General features: G+C 42.8%; 1 protein-coding gene across 1 annotated transcript in view; it reads left to right on the top strand.

Annotated features, from left to right (window-relative positions):
• ALPK2 (alpha kinase 2) overlaps positions 1 to 18,132 on the top strand; it is a 71,163-nt gene extending 53,031 nt beyond the window's left edge. Inside the window, exons 9-11 of the mRNA XM_034774464.1 lie at positions 994 to 1,211; positions 7,183 to 7,231; positions 17,547 to 18,132. Of these exons, the coding sequence (XP_034630355.1) occupies positions 994 to 1,211; positions 7,183 to 7,231; positions 17,547 to 17,763 (484 nt within the window). The 3' untranslated portion in view covers positions 17,764 to 18,132. The remainder of the gene's footprint in view (positions 1 to 993; positions 1,212 to 7,182; positions 7,232 to 17,546) is intronic.
• Positions 18,133 to 19,366: the final 1,234 nt, after the last annotated feature.

The raw sequence follows: 19,366 nt of genomic DNA, 5'->3' as shown, positions 1-19,366 counted from the left end.
AGAATCCTCAACAGATTCAAGTATGTGCTAGCTAGACATGCTAAGCTCATCAGTTTCACTTTATGTTCACTGGTCTTTGAGAAGACCTCATAACTCAAAGCAAAACTTCCACAGTTTGTCTGGATTTGGACCGCAACCAGTTTCATATCTATTCCATCCCTAACCATAAATGAACCTAAGGTCTGGCAAACCCAGCCCACGTTCATGGAAGGCTTTGCAAACCTTTTGGCAAAATTAGCTCAAGTTTTGAGTTGGAAAACTAAGTGAGTTTTTGCCTGGTTTTGAATTTCCATGTGAAATTTCACCTGGAGTCAACTGAGGAGTTCTGAACTAGACACAAACATCACCAGAGTTCAGGGATTTTCAGCTCCAAGGCTTTGTCTTGAGCCAGTCTGTACTAAGAATCTAATGATCCCTCTAAAAAAAAGTTATTACATTTCTTCCTCTTGTTGTCTGGCAAAAGAGTTGTTTTGATCTGAATTTTCAAAAGTGCTAACTAACTTTGGATGCCTCTGGCTTTAGGTGCACAAATTGAGAAACCCAAGAAGTGCCTACTGAAGTGCATCAACACTGATCACAGATAACATTGCCATGGAAGCCACTGGAGGATAAAAGGGCTCAGCACCTTTAAAAATCAGGCCTTCTGTTGTCAAAAAGGCACCATAAAAACAATGCACCCAAAAATTAGTGAACACTTTTTAAAATGTAGGCCTTCATTTTCAGAATGTACAAGGACGACATTGGCAATTATGCTTTGAAAACTTAATGCAGAAGGGTTTAGATTTGACCCAGTAAATGAAACAGAACTTACATCATTTGTAGATCACTGCACAATTGAAGGATCTAATTCCTATCAAAACGTTTCCTACTATCAAACTTGACTCAGCCCTAGTATCTTTTCTACTGACTGTCTGAAACTGCATGTTCCTGGACAAAAAGTCTCTTACACGTTCCCTGACTGAGATCATTAAAGTTTATTGGGTTCGATTTCAGGATCATTCCTATTTTCCTTGTTCATCGTCCTGAGAATAATATCCCTTATGCAACCGTGGAAGAGGAACTGATTGGAGAATTTGTGAAATATTCTGTCCGGGATGGCAAGGAAATAAATTTCATGAGAAAAGACTCAGAAGCTGGTCAGAAGTGTTGCACCTTTCAGCACTGGCTGTATGAGAAAACCAATGGAAATTTGCTCGTTACAGATTTTCAAGGTGAGAGTTCTGATCCTTGTGACAGTATGTGACAGTTCTGTCATGCTATCACCCTGACACCCAATCACTCAGTATCCCAGTGACTAGACAGACTTTCATAGTACGTGTATGGAGTCAGTGGCAGTGAGCCTCCCTGCCTGGGCTGACAGATTTGGGGTGGGGCTTCGTGCTAGCTACAAAATCTGCACTGAAGTTACAACTTGGGCAGCAGCTCAGACTCTGAAGCCTAGGGATGAGGGTAGTGCACTTGAAAGCGCTGTCTACACAGCTATTTTTAGAGTGCTAGCACGAGTCTCGCCAACCCATGTCTGTCGCCCCAGGCCAGGAATCTCACGGTCACAGGCTGTGGAGATATGCCTTCAGAGCCTCATTCCAGCACAATTCTATTCTTTGCAGTTTTCAACATATTGAAGTTGCTGAGCATGGTCATGTAACGCCGACTGACCCCAGTCATCGGCAGCCAGGATCAAACCTGGGAGCTCACTTACCCATGATCCTCTACTGCATGAGCTAAAAGACGCATGTCTCTTAGCCAAGGCTGTAGAAGGCTCATCAATCTCTAGCTAGTCTAGCCGCCACTAGAACGGGACAGAGTGCCACACCAAGCAGGCATGGGTTATTCTCACTCGCTAACCTCATCACATAAAACTACTTCCCCTGGATGGAAACTAGAGAGATTCCTGTTGAACAGCTCATGTCCAGTGCCCTGACTGCACACCTGCCAGCACACTTACTGTCTCTCTCTTGAGTAATTTAATTCCTTTTGTGGCTCTAGTATTTAATTCTTGACCTTTTAGCCCCACACTCAGAATCTGAATCCTTCCCACGCCATCAGACATCACCTGCGGTACCCACAAGGCTCCGCCATCCATGTCTATCATGCTGTTTGACAGAATGGTTCTCCTGTTGTGTTTCTAGAACTCAGCTCTTTTACAAGGATAGGTTGTTGGCCTATCGCTCAGCCAGTGGCCTGCTTTTTGTCTAGTCCCTACCCTTTTTGTCTGTTGGATAGTCCTAACAGGAGTTAAAACTCCCGCCATCACAGCTCTCAGTGTCATTGGAACATAGAAGCCACCCATGGCATCAAGCATAGTCTCCTGTAAAGGACAGTATTATTACTAGGCATTATAACCCAGACTAGGAGTTGCAGGTGCTCCATATCTCTGAATACCAGGCCACATGTTTAGGTGTCTAAATATGGATTTAAATGCCAGTCTTCAGGCACCAAAGTTGGAACATTTTGTCTTGAGCCTTTATTTCAGAAACACAACGTAAGCAGTGTGACCCAGTGTGCCTTAAAATGCCAACATCAGGGCAGGCTGCAAAAGGGAGAGCAGATAACCACCAGTTTTGGGAGTAACACTGAAGTTAAACTCACCAACCAGTCACAAACTGTGCTTCTGATCCCCCACACTGGTTATCAAGAAGCTGAAAAAAGAAATCACACAGCCCCCTTTATTACATTCCAGTTCTCTGGCTCCCAATCAGCTCATAGGTCCAGTACAGTGAGAAGTTATTTAAAAACTTTGCTCACTATATAAAATGTTCTTCTGACCCCAAAAGGCCAGCCACATTACCAGTTCAATATTAGTTTGGATCTTACCCAAAATACCACACTGACAGCCAATCCTTTAGCATCTAAAACTAAAGGTTTATTATAAAAAGGAAGAAAGAACAAGAAGAGAGTTGTTAAATGATAAAGCACCCAGATACATACAAAGACCTCAGCATCCATGTATCAGGTTCTTAGCAGTACTGGTGAGTTTGCCGGCTTGAAAGTCCCTCTGGAATACATCCACAGCATGGATGAGTCATTTAGTCCTTTGTTCAGAGCTTCAGTTTGTAGAAAAGTTACTCCAGAGGTAAGAAGCAGGAATGAAGACAAATGGAGATGATGCAGCTGCCTTTTACATTCTTTTTACCATGCAGCTTGTACTTCCTTTGTACCAAACACAAGCTTCACAGCACATGGTATGGAAAAGCCTTAGAGTTCTAGGAAAAGCCTTAGAGTTCTAGGCATGCCCCTACCTGCTGTGCGGACTCATCAGGTGTATTCTCTGGTTCCTTTCAATGGGTTCATTGTACAGTTGATGACCCTTGATGGGCCATTGAACAGGCTAGGCAGTGCTGATGACAATCTGTCTGGGGGTGTCACCCAGATGCACAGCACAAGTTTGGAAATACAGATATACCTGACATATCTATAACTCACAATAGAAAGGTGATACAAACATATAAATAAGATTATCATACTTGGCAAATCATAACGTTTTCACAGATACCTTACACGGCATATCTAGCACGATTCATTGCAATTTTATAACATTGGTATTAATAATAATAATATAAAGTGTGTCACAATTCCATAGAGCATCACATGTGGCATGTCACTAACAGCTCAAAGGCATTAGCTGCCTTAGGTCATGTCTACACGAGCAAGCTTACAGCAGCACAGCCTATGCAGCTGTAAGATCACTCGTGTAGCCGCTCTGCACTGATGGGAGATAGCTCTCCTGTCAACATAATAAAATCACTTCAATGAGTGGCTGTAGCTATGTCGGCAGGAGAACCTCTCCTGCCAACATAATGCTGTGCACATGAGTACTTATGCCAGGGAAGCTTATGTCTCTCAGGAGGGTATTTTTTTCATACCCTTGAGCGACATAAGTTTTGCTGGCATAAGTGGTAGTCTAGACATGGCCTTAGAGCCTGACATATGCCCACTGAAGTCAAAAGAGATTTGTAATGGTTGTAAGAGAAGGAATTTAGGGCATGAGAAACCCTTTGAGCACACACAACCCATCCATTCAGTTGGCTGTACATTATCTAACAGCAGGAGGACAAAAGGGGCAATCTGTCCCATACAGGTATTAATGATGGTATTAGAAACCATGGGTTGAAATAACATGAAGCCTATTGCACCACTTAAACATTAATATAGGGATAAAATTCATATTTAAATGGTGTAGTCTTTGTGTCGGTTGTCTACGTGAGGAGGAATTTCACCTTCAATAATTTGTCCTAGGCTACAGACTGAGGGCCATTTTCAGCTCTCAGTTACGCTGATGTCGGTGGGACTGACAGAGTGTAACACACAGCAGGATCTGATGCCCCAAAACAGCATATGTTTTGACAAGTGAGTTCTGAATGGCCCCATGATGTGTTTCGATGGCTGTGCTCTCAACAAGCTAAAATAGTTTCCTAGTTGGAGCTTTAAGTTGGGTCTCTTGGAAGGGAGCTTGTTCTCTGCAGGGCCAGCTCCAGCTTTTTTGCCTCCCCAAGTGGCGAAGCAAAAAAAAAAAAAAAAAAAAGATAAAGCCGACCTTCGGCGGCAGCTCAATCATGCCACTCCATTCTTCGGTGGCAATTTGGCAGCAAGTCCTTCACTCCCTCTCTTCCTCTTTGGCGGAACTTCGGCGGCAGCTCAAAGAGAAAGAGAGGGACTGAGGGACCCGCCGCCGAAGACCCGGATGTGCCGCCCCTTTCCATTGGCCGCCCCAAGCACCTGCTTCCTTCACTGGTGCCTGGAGCCGGCCCTGGTTCTCTGGAACCCTAGGCAGCACTTCTCCTCACTCCACCAACTGTTTGGCTTGTGTTATACTCTCTCCAGCCCGTTCTGGACATATGGTACTCTCATCTGAGTCTAACTGTGTCATTCCTGACTTGCTCCCGCTGCTGTGCTAAGCCTGCTGCCCTTGCAATGCTCCTGGTCCTTTCTGGCCTTGGTAGTGAGAGACTGGAATCAGGAATCACACCTGAGCCTCTTATGCAAACCAGGAAGTCACATGGCTCCAGCTTCCAATGAATCTGTTTGTACAATGCCTCGCACAATGGGGCCCTGGTTCATGACTCCTACACTCTACTGAAGTACAAGTAAAGAACAACATTGTTCACGGGAATTAGCTAATTAGATGATACCCTGTCAGTATAAAAATATCTGTAAATTACTGTTATCAAAAACTTATTGTAACAGGCTTTTTTGCCTGAAATAACAATTCGAACTAGCATTATGCCAGAGGAACCGCAGTCAAATTATTAAATAGGGACATTGGATTTTCTAAAGTATATTCTTTTTTAGTCTAATTGAAGCATTGAGACCCACCTGGTAATTAAAAAAAAATCAATACTAATTACAAGTGCCTTTGGCAAAGTGACTGGAGAACAATACAAATATGGGGTTAGAACAATTAAAATAATACACGGCCTTTTGATATGGCATCTCACATGGGAGAGAATAAAAGCTGTGCAGGGAGGTTTCTGATATTTTCTTTTCTACTCTCTAACGTTGGCCCTGTGAGCTCTGGTGCTGTGTTGGCTTTCTGTGTGTGATCCACACTCACAGGAAAGAAATGAATTAGCTGCTTGCTGTGGCAAGTGCTTTAAAAAGGTTAATTGGCATCCAATCTGGAGTAGGAGAAGTTTTCACATGGCTTGTGTCTCTGTAAATAACCACTCTGGAAAGAAAAAAAAGTCTCACACTCTTACTAAGAGATTTCATTTTACTACAAATGCACCTTAGTAAATCAGAACATTCAATACAAGGCTGACTAATGCCTGCTTTTTACCCCACCACTCTGGGATTTATGAACTGCTTTGTGAAATAAAAGACTCTAAAAACAGCACCCTGTGCCAGCACTTTGCCTTGCCTTTAAACATCTAACATCTGTCTTTAAAACCAATGAAAAATTCACACCCAGGCTCCTGATCACGTCTGAAGGAATGACCTCCTTATATCTAGAGAACACTGCCGTGACACCATTATGCACCTCGCTCACCCGCATTGTGCAAATATTTGGCCTTTAAAGAAGTAGTCTGTGGGTTCACGAAGTTGTTGAGGGAATAAATAGAGCAACAGTCCTGGCTGGGGTTCTGCAAGGAAAGGTGGAATCTTTCCACCCCCTACCCTTTCAAATTAGAAGGCTGAAAAAACCCCCAAAACAAATGCAAATGAATTAACAGGGAAAAGCCTATAGGACAAACTCCTCCTGGCCTGATGAGTATGAGGCATGCTCGAGTCAGGAAGCAGAGCCTCTGAGTTAGCATCTGAGCCTGGGAGCTATACGCTCTATTGATTCTTACCTGCTGCTCCGAAAAAGGAGCACCGTGTATCTGATGCTGACAGTAGCATCCTCACAAAGGGGGACCACTGGGACCCCGTCCATGCTCCAAAACTGCTGACCACATCCCCTTGGAATGGCTTGGCTGTGAATGTTGCAAGGCACATTAGCTTGGTTTCCTGCGGTGCACTCGAGGAAGTGCTAGATCTGTATCCTACCCTATACCTGCACACCTGCTCTGAGGGAGAAGGAGACTCCCTGCATCATCATCTCTCCACAGCACAAGCGCACAACACAGGGCAAGGCTTTGCCCACCCATGGCTAGTAAAACAAAAGTGGGGGTAAAAGTGGTAAGTGCTTTTTGGAAACACTGAGTGAAGAGTTTAATTTAGTACCTGTTGGTCACCCAAAAAACTAAACAGAGATCAAAGATTATTGGGCCATGCTGCTGATATGCAAAGTGGGTTCCCTATTAGAATACACTGTAGCCCACCCCACCCCCACTTGCAAACATCCAAATCCCAAAACTTAGGAACAATAAATGACCCTTATCCATCTCTTTGCAAATGTAAATGTTCTGATGCTGGATTTAGATGTCCCTTTAAGATGCCACAGTTAAAGTGAGGCTCTCAGTTACCCTCCAGCATAGGAAACATTCCCGAACCTTAGAGCTCCATTTATCACCTTGTTTGTGAATCACTGGAATGCACCTGACTGCTGCTAGTGTTGTGAACCGCACAGACCAAAAACCCTACGTTTGCGGGGAGAATGTTAAAATATTGTCACTACACAGAGAGAACTGAAACAAACTATAATCAATAAAGAATACCTAGCTGCATCTATAAGGCTATAAGTCTGAAGACACTCCTAGAAAGTCTGGTATAATGCAAGCTCCCTGTTTTGTTTTTTTGTAGGTGTAGGAATGAAGTTAACCGACGTTGGCATAGCAACATTGGCCAAAGGGTGAGTGAAAGACATATTTCTCAATGGACTATATTTGCATTGTGCTTCAAACTCCTCACAGTGTAAACCTGATGGGAGTTGGTGCATTGGATGTTTGTCTCACCATAACTTTAGGGGGAAAAACAATCCCAATGCAATTTGTGTTAACCTCCTCGCATTCATAAAATAGTAATGGGAACCTTCCTATCAAGAAAACACATTTGTTTTCCTCTTTGAAGGAAAGCGAACGTACTGGAGGTTTTGCTTTACAGAATTTCTTCATAAACACTTTATCTTGGAACAAATAAGATGTCATTGGTATTCCTCGTAAAATAACAAATAATAATCAAGATTTTCTTTTCTATTTGTTCTTTTATCTCCAATGCAATACAAATCAATAGAATGGTCGATATTTAATACTTCAGTTCCTATCTTACCCACAATGCAAAATTATTTGAAAAATCAGGGAGACGTGATGATTCAGAGGATGAGTAATGGGATATAGGCCTATATTTTCAAAAGTGGTTTTGTGTACCCATCTTGAGATACTTTATAAGGGCTTGATTTTCAGAAGTGCTGAAGAATCGCCTTCTGAAGATCAGGCCTCTTAAGGCACCTCACTTTGAGCACCGAAAAAATGAGGCATCCAAAAATCACTTGTTCTTTTTGAAGTGTTTGGCAGCCCCAGCCTAGGTTGCTTGTTCAAGGCCAGCCCAGCACATAAGTGACCATTACTATCTGATGGCTATTGAATAACAGTTATGAAGCACACAATGTCCCTGGAATGGAATGCATCCATACCACAACTCGCACTTGTTGGCAGAGGCCACGGATTGATGGATACTACAACTAGGTGGTCTGCCCTTTAAGTGCCAAGGATCTGGGGCCAGCCAGCCCTGTTCAGTGATCAGACCCAGCTGGGAAGGGAGCAAGTGATTGTGAAAATCAGCAAGTGGCTCAGCTGAGAGGAGCTGCAGGTGAGAGATGGGATCCTGCAGTAGACCTTGATGCAGCGGGAATGAAGAAAAGGGCACTTTCTCCTTTCAGCACTGAAAGGGGCCAGGGGGAAGCCTCTGGGGGACAGAAGAACTTCCTTCTGTTTTGACATTTTTCCTAAGTTTCATGTTGAAGAATAAAATGGTTTGCTGGAAGAGATTTGAGCATGGCAGAGAGTCCTGGGCTGGGCAGAAAGTTCAGGAGCCTTCAGATACTGTCATTATTAGTTATGTGATACTAAAACTAAACATCCCTCCCACTTCTGGAAAACGGTGGCACCTTGTCTTATATATAAATACCCCTCTCTCACATTTCAGACTCTGTGTGTTAGTTATTCCTCCCACAACACATTCAGATGCCTCTTGTTTTCTCAGGCTTGACTGTGTGCTCTTGTGAGCCATGCAAGGCATGTGAGGGAGGGAGAATGTCCAATGCAGCTATATCTAGGCTAGTAACTTGATGCACAAAGGAAACGCATTTAAGGATTTGCTGACATGTATTTGATTGCAAAGCAGCCCCCCACCCGCCTTCTCAAAGACAAAAACCTCTTGGAGCTATCAAACACTGCACAAGGCATTTAAAAGCAACCTGTCTCCAAGTGGATCTGCAATTATTTTAGACCTTCTTAAGAGACAAATATATAGAATCCCACAGCAGAAATAAAAAGCTTAGCCCATTTATGTTATAATTATTTTCCACTTCTCCCAAAGTACTACTAATTTTTAATCTGTAGAGTCATTCATTAAACTTACTGGGTATGCTATAAGATAACAGCTAAAAACACAGGTCCCTTTAATCCCTCTGTGAGGATAACCCATGTCAGGGAGTGGGAACTCTGGGTGAAATCTTGGCCCCATGAATACAGTGGGAGTTTTGCCATTGATTTCAATAAGACCAGAATTTCACCCACTGAATTTTTATGAAGTCTTCTAGAAGGCATGGAGCAAGTTTGCTCCCTTGGGACTGTAAGTGGTCGCTCTTACCACCCTAGTACCCCTTGATGCGAAGTCATGATGTTGCAGGGGACTTCACCTCTAGTGCCCACTTCCTTAGCCCCACAATGGCCTGTCTCTGTCAAAGTCTTTTGAATTCAGTTCTTTTCCAGGGTAACAAAAGTTCCAATTGTAAATCTCAATAAATCCAAATGAATAATTCTTCTGTCCTCTCAGGCTACACTGACATTCTCGGCTTCTTAGCTCCTATCCCTGAGCCCTGCAGAGCTTCTCTGTTGCTGTTTCCTCCCAGCAGGTTTTCCCCCATTGTTGTCCCCTCCCTAGGGACTCTCACAACTTCCCTCAGAGATCTCTCTGGTCATTAGAGGCCCTACCTCACAGCCCCTCCACAAGATCCTAACCTGCTGTCTGTGGGTCTCTTCCAGCCTCATTTCCTCAGACCCTTCCCATGCTCTTCCTCTCTCCTGGGACTCCTCCCCAGATTGAGTTCACAGCTCTGTTTAAGTAGTCCTCTCTCTGCTCCCTGGCATCTGAGGTGAGTCTCCATCAGCCTCAGCTGGGGATAGCTGTCTGGTCACAGGCAAGGCCAAGCCTGGGTTGCCTTAAAGGGGCAGCCAGCTTGTGACAGTGGCTTAGGAGCATTCCAGAGTTTCAGGACCTTGCCTTCTGTCCTCTCTAGATTATATCATGGAGCACAGAAGCTAGGGTTACCAGATGTCCCGATTTTATAGGAACAGTCCTGATTTTTGGGTCTTTTTCTTATATAGGCTCCTATTACCCCCAACCCCTGTCCTGATTTTTCACATTTGCTGTCTGGTCACCCTAACAGAAGCAGTCGTACCAGGTCAGACCCATGGTCCATCGAATCCAGTATCCCATCTCAGACATTGGCAGATGCTTCACAAGAAAGTGTAAAAGCCACATAATGGACAACATAGGCAACTATCCCAGACAGTTAGTTGCTGACTCCTCTCCAGAAGCCTGGGTGCCATTATCCCTCATACACATTTACACTAGCAAATATGTCTGAGTGATATTATTATTAATATTATTCACATAAATGTCTAACCTTTATTTAAGCCCTGCTATGCCCTTTAAAACCTAAGACCAGACCGCAAATATCTTGCAGAAGTGAGTCCCACAGATTAACCAGACATGGGGAAATCACAAATTTCCTTTTATCAGTTTTTAAATGTCATTCATCTGCTGAGATGTTTAGCAATTCCAACCCTACCAACAATAACTGCTGTGAAATTTTGCACCAGAGAGGGAGAGAGAGAGAGAGAGAGACCACCACTCTTTCCAATATTATTTTAACAAGCCTTTTGTTTCCTCAACTAATGCATACTATTCTTTTCTCTAACTTTGTTGTATGTGATGTCACAGTTCTGTTCCCTTGCATCTTTCTTGGGTAGATGGTTGTGACAACCACTTTACGTTATAAGCAACGAGGGTCCTGTGGCACCTTTGAGACTAACAGAAGTACTGGGAGCATAAGCTGAATCTTGCATCTGAAGAAGTGAGGTTCTTACCCACGATAGCTTATGCCCCCAATACTTCTGTTAGTCTCAAAGGTGCCACAGGACCCTCTGTTGCTTTTTACAGATTCAGACTAACACGACTACCCCTCTGATACTTTACGTTATGTTCTTCCTTAAGAAATCTGTATAAAATATAGAACTGATCACAGCAATAGGTACAAAGAGAAATATCTTTATTGCCTATGTGGTTCTCTATATGCCAGAGACACAGAAAAAAACAATGCTTTCCCCCCAGCCTCCTTTGTACTATCCTAGCATATTCTAGGAAAACCCTTCACATTTCTAGCTTGGCACTTTTTCAAAATTTACATTGATTTTTTTTTTTCATTGGCTCCAGAGTGAAATCATTTGAATTAGTCTCTCATCATCCATCTAGAAAATAAAGAAATCAGACAAGTTTTAATTATGTTACGCTGTGCTCTGGAACCTGATGATTTATAGGAAGGCTTTAATGAATGTTATTATACAGCATACTATGGGAAATTATGCTGATGAAAACCCATCTGAGACAAAGAGACAGGAAGATGAGGTGAGACAAAGAATGTACAGTGAAATCTGAACTAAGGATCACCCCAAATAGACACACTTTGTCTTAAGCAATTTAAATTTCTAGTGTCCTTTTGTTTGACTCATGTTATTTCTACAAGGCAACAGATTTTTTGCTGGTCCTGTATTTTCCCCACATTGTTCATCATTTACCCAGGAGGATGCCTCTGAGTTAATTTTTGCCAGATTGATTTTAAAACATGTTGGGATGTACAGGGGAAAACAAATAGGTAGAATTCATCCACATCACAGCTTAGTGCTAATGGCAATATGATGTAAACAAACAAGTGAGATAGTAAACCCAGTATGTCTGTGACAGCATACACAGTCATACAAGGTTATAATTCTGATAATGATTCTAATATTTTTGATTCTGTAAGACAGAGATGAAATGAAACTAATGTATCAGTGTGATAGCCGATGCAAATTCTGTAACCTGCCTTTGCAGGGCAGATGAACTCATTGATCCCATAGGTGTCATATCGAATTCCTTTGAGCCTATATTGAACTTTGGGAAATTTTACCAGAATCATGGCTGAATGGAGACCATTCATAGAGTTTCTGTTCAATTCAGCAAGTAAATAAAAAGCTAAATTCACTGTACTGCTTACACAATTAAGTTGAAAAATACTATCATGTCATGCTGTAAACTGTTATTGATGAATTTAGAAAAGCTGATAGGGCAAACGTCAGGAATTATTTATGTTCATTTAATTTTCCCTAGTATTACTTTTAAAACAAGCGTACAATACATCTAGCAAGAGACAGCCCAGATTAATATTCTGCATAACATTTCTAGCATTGCCCAGTGCCATTAATCGTTTTATAAGCCAGAGATTCCAAGCAGTTAGAGTCTGAACCACAATGAATTGCACTGTCCAGAATTTATTTATTTGTCTGCTCTCCTAACTATCTCCCCCGCTTTGGTAGTGGTTATGAAGAGACTAGATGCTTACAACATTTAAACACATTTCTGATTAGTAATTGCTTTGCATATCTCTCATGCCTGTTTTATCAATGGAGTAAAAAGGCACAAAAGCACAAATGTATTAGTTGAAGTGTAATAGAAATGGCCGCGATAAATTTTCTACCACTAGAGGGCAAAGTTTTCCTGGAAATAAAAAAACCAAACCTTGAAAACATTTATCATTTAACTATTGGGAAGCACCGAAGTCAGCAACTTAACTCTTGTAAATATGATATTGGCTCAATTCTTTCTTATATTTAAACAAAAAAAGTAAAATACAATTATCTGATTTCTAGCAGCTTCATGACTACTAACCAAAATTTTAGATTAGATGTTAAGTTCCAAGAGTAGCCATGGTTTGTAAAAAACACGAAGGAAATGAGATCATGATATGCTTTTGTACACCCATAGCCATGATGATTAAAAAAAGCTTCGGCTGCCAAATGTAGAATCTAAAATTTCCTCCATGTTTTTGAGCATGGAGAGCTTTGGGGTAGCCTACTGTGGAGAGAAAAGGCACCGCAAAGTTTGAATCTGGATCCAAATGCTAACTCCTTTAGATTTCAGGAGTTTTGGTTTGGGCTTCTCCCTAAACATGAAGGGATTTTGTCATAAACTGCATTCATCAGTGATCTAGCTAGTTAATTAATAACACATGGCATGTTAAACAACAGATTAAACATTCTTTCAGGAGCTTGGAAAGGTCATTCGGTGCTCTTGAATGCAATACATATGAAAGCAACATAAGGACATTTCCAATTTAGAAGCCATTCGCTGACACAGACCTCCTCCCCCATTACATGTACCCACAAGCTATAATAGCAGCAGAATGTTTGAATTAGCCTCACTAGTCCTGCCAAGCTGCAGCTAGACTATAGTCATTATTAAGACTTTGCAGAACCAATGATACATTTAGATGTGTAAGTGATGGAGAGCTCTATAGAAACACTGAGGATCTGGATTTTTGAATACCCCAAAGGCTGGGGGTGCTCAGATGCAAGGATTTAATTCTCACAGGCTGTGGTGATGGGTGTGGTATAAAGGGATAAATAGGTAGCTTTCGCTGACCCATTGTAAAGATAGGGGCCATTTACAAAATTCAGATCCAACCCAAGATTTTGAAGCCTCTCAACCTCCAAAATGTGGTGGTGTTTGGATCAGAGGGGCAGGGTTGATTTTGTCCCATCTCTAGTTACAAGAGCAAACAAAAGCCAATTGTGATAGAAAAAGAGAAATGGGTGTGATTTGATTTGTGAATAAAGCTGGTGGAATAGTATTCATCAACTTTTTAAACTCTACAAAATATTGGCCTCGTTTTTCATTAAAGACCTAGTCCCATTTGCTGTGAACGTATTCAGTATGTGCTGAATATTTCAGCGGAATAACTCTGAGACTGTGGCTTGTTTGTGAAGTTTTCACAAATTGTTCACTTCAAGCATCTGCTATTCATGACATGAAATTGATCATATTCTATTGTTTTTGGTCCCTGATTGGATGATCTGCTCTTTAAAAGGAGCATAGTGAGTGACAGAAACAAAATACGAATAAGAAAATAGTCTGAATTCATTACACTGGATTTTCTTTTGAACGCATTCTCCCATTAGCCAGAGACTAATTAACTATAGCCAACCTTCACAAAACTGGACACTCATCTGCAGTCCCTGAGTTTCTGGGTGCCCAATTTGAGACACGTTGGGCGTAATTTTAATGAGAGCTGAGCATCCAGAACTCCAGTTGAACTCAGTGGACGCTGTGAGTGCTCAGTACCTAGGGAAATCAGGCCCAAAAGGTCTCACGTTGGGCCCCCGACGTTCGAATGACCCAGAATCAATCATCACTGATGAAAATTTGGGCCTAAACCAATGGACTAAAGAAACAAATAATTTCATGGTTGTTTCCTTCCAATATGTCCTCTGAGACCAATGGCTAATGATCCTACAGAGACATTACTGACATAAGAGTTAATAATTTATCCCCCCAGACTGGATAATTTTTCTATTTTCATGAGAAAAGAGGATAGGTTTTTAAACTCTACCTTTTCATGACAAAATGATCTCCAACTGTTAAACTGTTGGTCTCGGTACTAGTATAGAAAAGTGCATAAACTTCTTGCAAAGGAAGAGTGCAGGAAAGAGCATGTGAAAAATTCCCACCAGCAGGAACATAATTTCCATGAATGTGGCTTCCTGGAAAAAGGAAATGATTTCCCCCTCTCAATTGAAAAATAGGCAGTGTCTGCCAGGAGGAAAACCCACCACATTCATGCCTCAGAAATGGGTCATTTTGCACACATCTACAAGAACAATCACAAAGAAAAGCAACTATCATTCATTGCAGTGAAAGCTGTCAGATCACTAATGGCCCTGGAGATTCCTAAGCATTTAGATTTCTTCCTGCTTAATAGAAGAGAAATGTGGCCTCTCTTTCAGTCCTGCAGCGGAAACAAGATATTTTAAATATTAAAGCAAGCAGATGCTCTCCAAAGGCTCTCTACATCACAGAGGCTCTTTATTCCCTTAGACACTGGCACCTGAATCTCTGACATGTACAGTCCTGCACCATGCAGGAGAGTAATTGAGAACCACTATAGAGTGAAGAGGTTTTAACTAGAACTCATTGAATTATTTGTTGTTGACTAATAGTCGCTGTGAATTTGTCCTTTATTTCCACAAATACCCAGGGCTTGATTGAATATTCATGATTAAACCCCTGTTGGAAGGGGGACTAAGGCTGGCCTTCAGACACAAACAAAACACAACAAAAGGAGAAACAAAACACTGTCTCTTTGAGGCACGCCCTTTCTGATGAGTTACTGCTCTGCCCTGGCCAATTTCCACAGTCAAGCCCAAGGCTATCCTCAGCTTGATCCAAAGGAGAAGCTCTTGTCAGTGTCAAGTAGGCTTGCTTGTGAAAAGAGCCATCCTCTGATGTGACTGAAGCAGAATCTTCTTGCTTCTAGAGTGGGGCTTGGTCTGGGAGCGTCCTGGCTCTATTCTCTCCCCCCAGGAGCGGGAGAACATTTCATCACAGAGCCCCAAGCTACTTTGCCTTTCTGTTTATAATCTGCCATAGGGCTAGATTGTGAGTGCAACCTGCACAGCCAGGGAGTGCAAAGGAGTGGGGGCACCAGGTGCAAGCTACCCTAAACCTGAGTCAGGGTGTAGGGGGAGAGTATGGACTCTGTGCCTGATAATCATGCTGGGAGCCAGCAAAGGGACAAGGAAAGCCAGGGCTCCACACACACATCAGCCAACAGGGCTGGCTAGCAGTGGTGAGGGCAGGGTGAAGTACATGTGATGTTCATCACCTTGATCTGGATTGAACTAGAGGCCTCCAAACCTAGAACCATGAGTCTCTGCAGCATGAGCTGAAGCTGCAGCTAAGAACTGAAATAGACTCACGTCCTCTTTGGATTGGGTGCAGATACATACAGACCAGTGGGTTATATATGCTGGATCAGTTCACGGGCAAATGCAACATATTCCCTAGTATGCAAACAGGCATCATGGAGCAATTGTAACTCAGAGGGCAAGTCTGAGTTGCATTTCCTTTAGGGAGCTCCTCCTAGAGCAGCACAGATATATGCCACTGCCTACTCAGGGCTGGGAATAAACTCTTCCTCTTGGCCCTAAATGAGTCAAGCGGGAGATTTCTCTACTTCCACCAGACAAGCATCTCTAGAGCAGGGCAGCTCCACCACCTGATTCACTTGTCAGGCAGATAAATCCTCCCATAGCTGGCTTGGCATGGGTATGTTCACACCACACATAAGAGCAACCTCAGTGTAGTGCTTTTATTCACTACAATTCCCACAAAAGATTTTTTTTTTTAAATATTCAACCAGCTCCAACCTTAAGGAAGGGGATGAAATTGGAAGGTCACCACAAGAAGACAAAAATGGCCAAAAATATCAAAAATGTAAAGGCTGAATTCAGGACTTCCCTTTCCTATTGAAGCTGATCTCCATAAAGGACACCAATAATTTCCCTTACAAGATAGTCAGGGTTTGTTGTCTTCTTTCCACATATGTTCAAGGCTGCAATGATTTGTTTAAAATAATTTAAGACAAGATTGTGTGTGTGCGTGTGATTAAACAAAGCAACAAAGTCTATAGCTATATATGTGTGTGTGTCTGTAAGGAAGCAATGGAGCCTGCAATGTGAAGTGCGGGTATGCAGAAAAGCATGACTTACTTTCTGGGTATGTTTGAGAAACCGCAGGATTTGTGTGATCCATCAAAGAGTTTTTTCCACCCTACCGTGGAACTGTGTGTTCCATGATGATCTGACACATGGGAGTTCCCGGGTGGCCTTTTCATCTCATGTGAGATTACTGATGCTAGGAAAGCAGATAGCCTGACATTTCAACCTCCCTATTAAAGGAACAATAGAGATGCAAAATGAAGCTGTTAGAGGTAAACAGAGAAAGATACTGTCATGCTGCCTTAAAAAATAGTTTTTGGTTTCTTTGCCACCTGCTTATCTCCTTTGGTGAATTTTATTCTACAAAGCATGTTAGAACCGACAGGCCCATCCGTCATATGGCGATTGGGCTTTTCTTCTTGGAGCAGACAGCATGTTTATTAGCACTAGGCAGGCTGCCAGGGAGAGAAATGAAATGCCCAGAACATATTAGGACTGTATATTAGATTGCAGCTCAGATATTTTCATTTTGATGCTACCAGATAAACTGGTTCACGCACAGATCCCAACAGGACAAAGATCACACTCCTGCTATGATTACAAACAAAACAAAACGACTGCCCCTGCCCCCCGGAGCTTACAATCTAAGCCAAGCAACAACCGATGGATACAGAGAGATGGAGAGAGCACAAGGGAACGAGACAACATTGGGCAGCTTGACAGGCTGTGTCCCCAGCACACTAGCTCTGGGTGTGAGCAGCAGGGACACTCCTTCAGAGTAATAATGATCACACTTACCCACTTCTGTAGCCTTCTTCTATCTGAGGTGCCCCAAGCACTTTATCAAGATTATACTGTGGAATTTTTCTTAGTTTATAAATGTATCTAAGAAGTTTGTTAACTGACAATTGTATTAACCACACATTGAAATTATAGCGGGAACGCAGGGCTGAGAGCCAGCCTCCTGAGCCCTGTTTTCTGCTCTGCAGCTGACTCACTGATTGGCCTTGGGCGAGTCATTTAATCTCTTTGTGCCTCATTTTACCATCTGTAAAATTGGGATAATACGTCTCTCCTTCAAAGAGGCTTATTAAATGTTGTAGTGTTACTTATGAATCCAAAGTCACACCGTAAACCTGGCTTGAAAAACAAATGTCGAAATCCCCTTTTTGTTCTTCTTCACTGCTGCAGATACAAAGGGTTTAAAGGCAACTGCGCCATTTCCTTCATTGATCAGTTTAAAGCCCTCCACCAGTGCAATAAGTACTGTGAGATGTTGGGGTTGAAATCCCTCCCAGGCAGTCATCAAAAACAAAGGAAACCAACAGCCATGAAAAGCAAAGTCCCTCCAAACTCACCGAATGTACAGAAAAGAGTGGTCAGCACTCAGGCAACCAAGACAACATAGACCTCCTGTCTTCAAAGCATCCAGTAACATTGCACAAGCTCCTCTCTAGAAATGCACAGGTACTGAAGGACATGACTGCGGAGTTAGACTGAGCCTTCTGCATTATACCACCATTTTGAAGCTGTTCTTTGATAACAGCAACCAGGAAACCAGCTGCATAGGTGGCCTAGCAGACTGCAATTCAAAAGCAATGGAAAGTTTTCAAAGCCAAACAAAGCTATCTGCCTCGATTAACTTTCAAGTATTTTTACATCCGTCACGTCAGTGTATATTTGTGTATTTGCACACTCTGTGTCTTGGTCTTTGTGCAGGAGATGGATCACTGGAGCATTTCTGTCCTCCATTCAGCAACTCCCAGATCTCTTCCCCAGCGATACTGTGGCATTCAGCAGCTATGTAAAAATAAAACTACTTAAGCCACCACTTAATAAAGGTTTTGGACTAGAGCTCGATACTGGCACTGGGGTCAAGGATGTATGAGAATAATTGCTTTAGTTCCTAACTCTTTGCACAATTTTAATCCTTACTATACTCCTATTCCTTGTACTTTTGCCAATTAAATTCCTTTTAAAACAAGCATAAGCCACATGGGTATTTGGATCATTATACACACCTGTTCTCTGAACAAGCTCAGGGATTTAGCTGCCAACTATGTAGCTTTCCTCGTAAAGTTCGGTCACCCAGTTGGAAAAATCCTAAAACTGAGCATCACCTGGGAGTTTCTTATCCACAGAATTTGTTTTCTCCCTGAAGCCCTGATCCTGCGATTGGACCCATCTTGCTCCCACCCAGATCCTGCTGCAGGATTGGGGCCTGAGGGCCCAAGCTGCAGGGTGCTGAACACAACTCATACTGAAGTCATTGGGAGTTAAGGATATTCAGCACCTTGCAGTCCCTGGGCTGGGTGTAGTGGGTGGGCCTGGGTTCCCCTACCAGTCACTGGGAAGTGATGCAGGGTGTTGGAGATGCAGACAGACAGCTGGTCTAGAAGCACTTTGAATTCCCCAGAAGGGGAGAACTTTAGTGACCTGGCCAGAGGGCCAAGTCATCAACAGGAAGCTATAACTCCTGGAGTGAGTGGGGCCACAGGGTGAAAAAGATGATGGGTTGAGACACAGCCAGAGGACGGCAATGCCTAGCAAGAGCTAATCCCCAGAGCCACCAGGAGGTGGTGCCACATGCGGTGAGTAGACCCCGTGACAACAAAGGTACAATAGTTTTTGTCTTCACAGGGACAGTCTGAGTTTCTGAAGGAATAGCTTAGAGTCAAGTGTGCCTAATGCAAGGGGGAGCCACCATGACAGTCCACATTGACCCAGAATTCCCAGACAATAGTAACTGAGATAATTAGAACAGGAAATTATTGTGGTGACCTCGATTCTCCACTATGTATGAGCGGTGCAGCATATTGTGAAGACTGGCCACCACAGGGATCCAGGTGTGGTTCTCTGAATCTCAACCATCCACAGGGCCTGCTCCAACTCCTGCCACTGGCATAAGGGCCATATCTTATCGGTGAAAGACCAGGCATAGAGGAGCTGTGCTCCACCATACACCCTTGTATCCATACCTACCCCCAGACTGCCCCTGATATGCCCCCTTC

Source organism: Trachemys scripta, chromosome 6 (genome assembly GCF_013100865.1).
Source record: "Trachemys scripta elegans isolate TJP31775 chromosome 6, CAS_Tse_1.0, whole genome shotgun sequence".
In the NCBI taxonomy this organism is placed as follows: Eukaryota; Metazoa; Chordata; order Testudines; family Emydidae; genus Trachemys; species Trachemys scripta.
The sequence above is the reverse complement of the archived record's forward strand: the minus strand, read 5'-3'. Positions and strand labels throughout refer to the sequence as shown.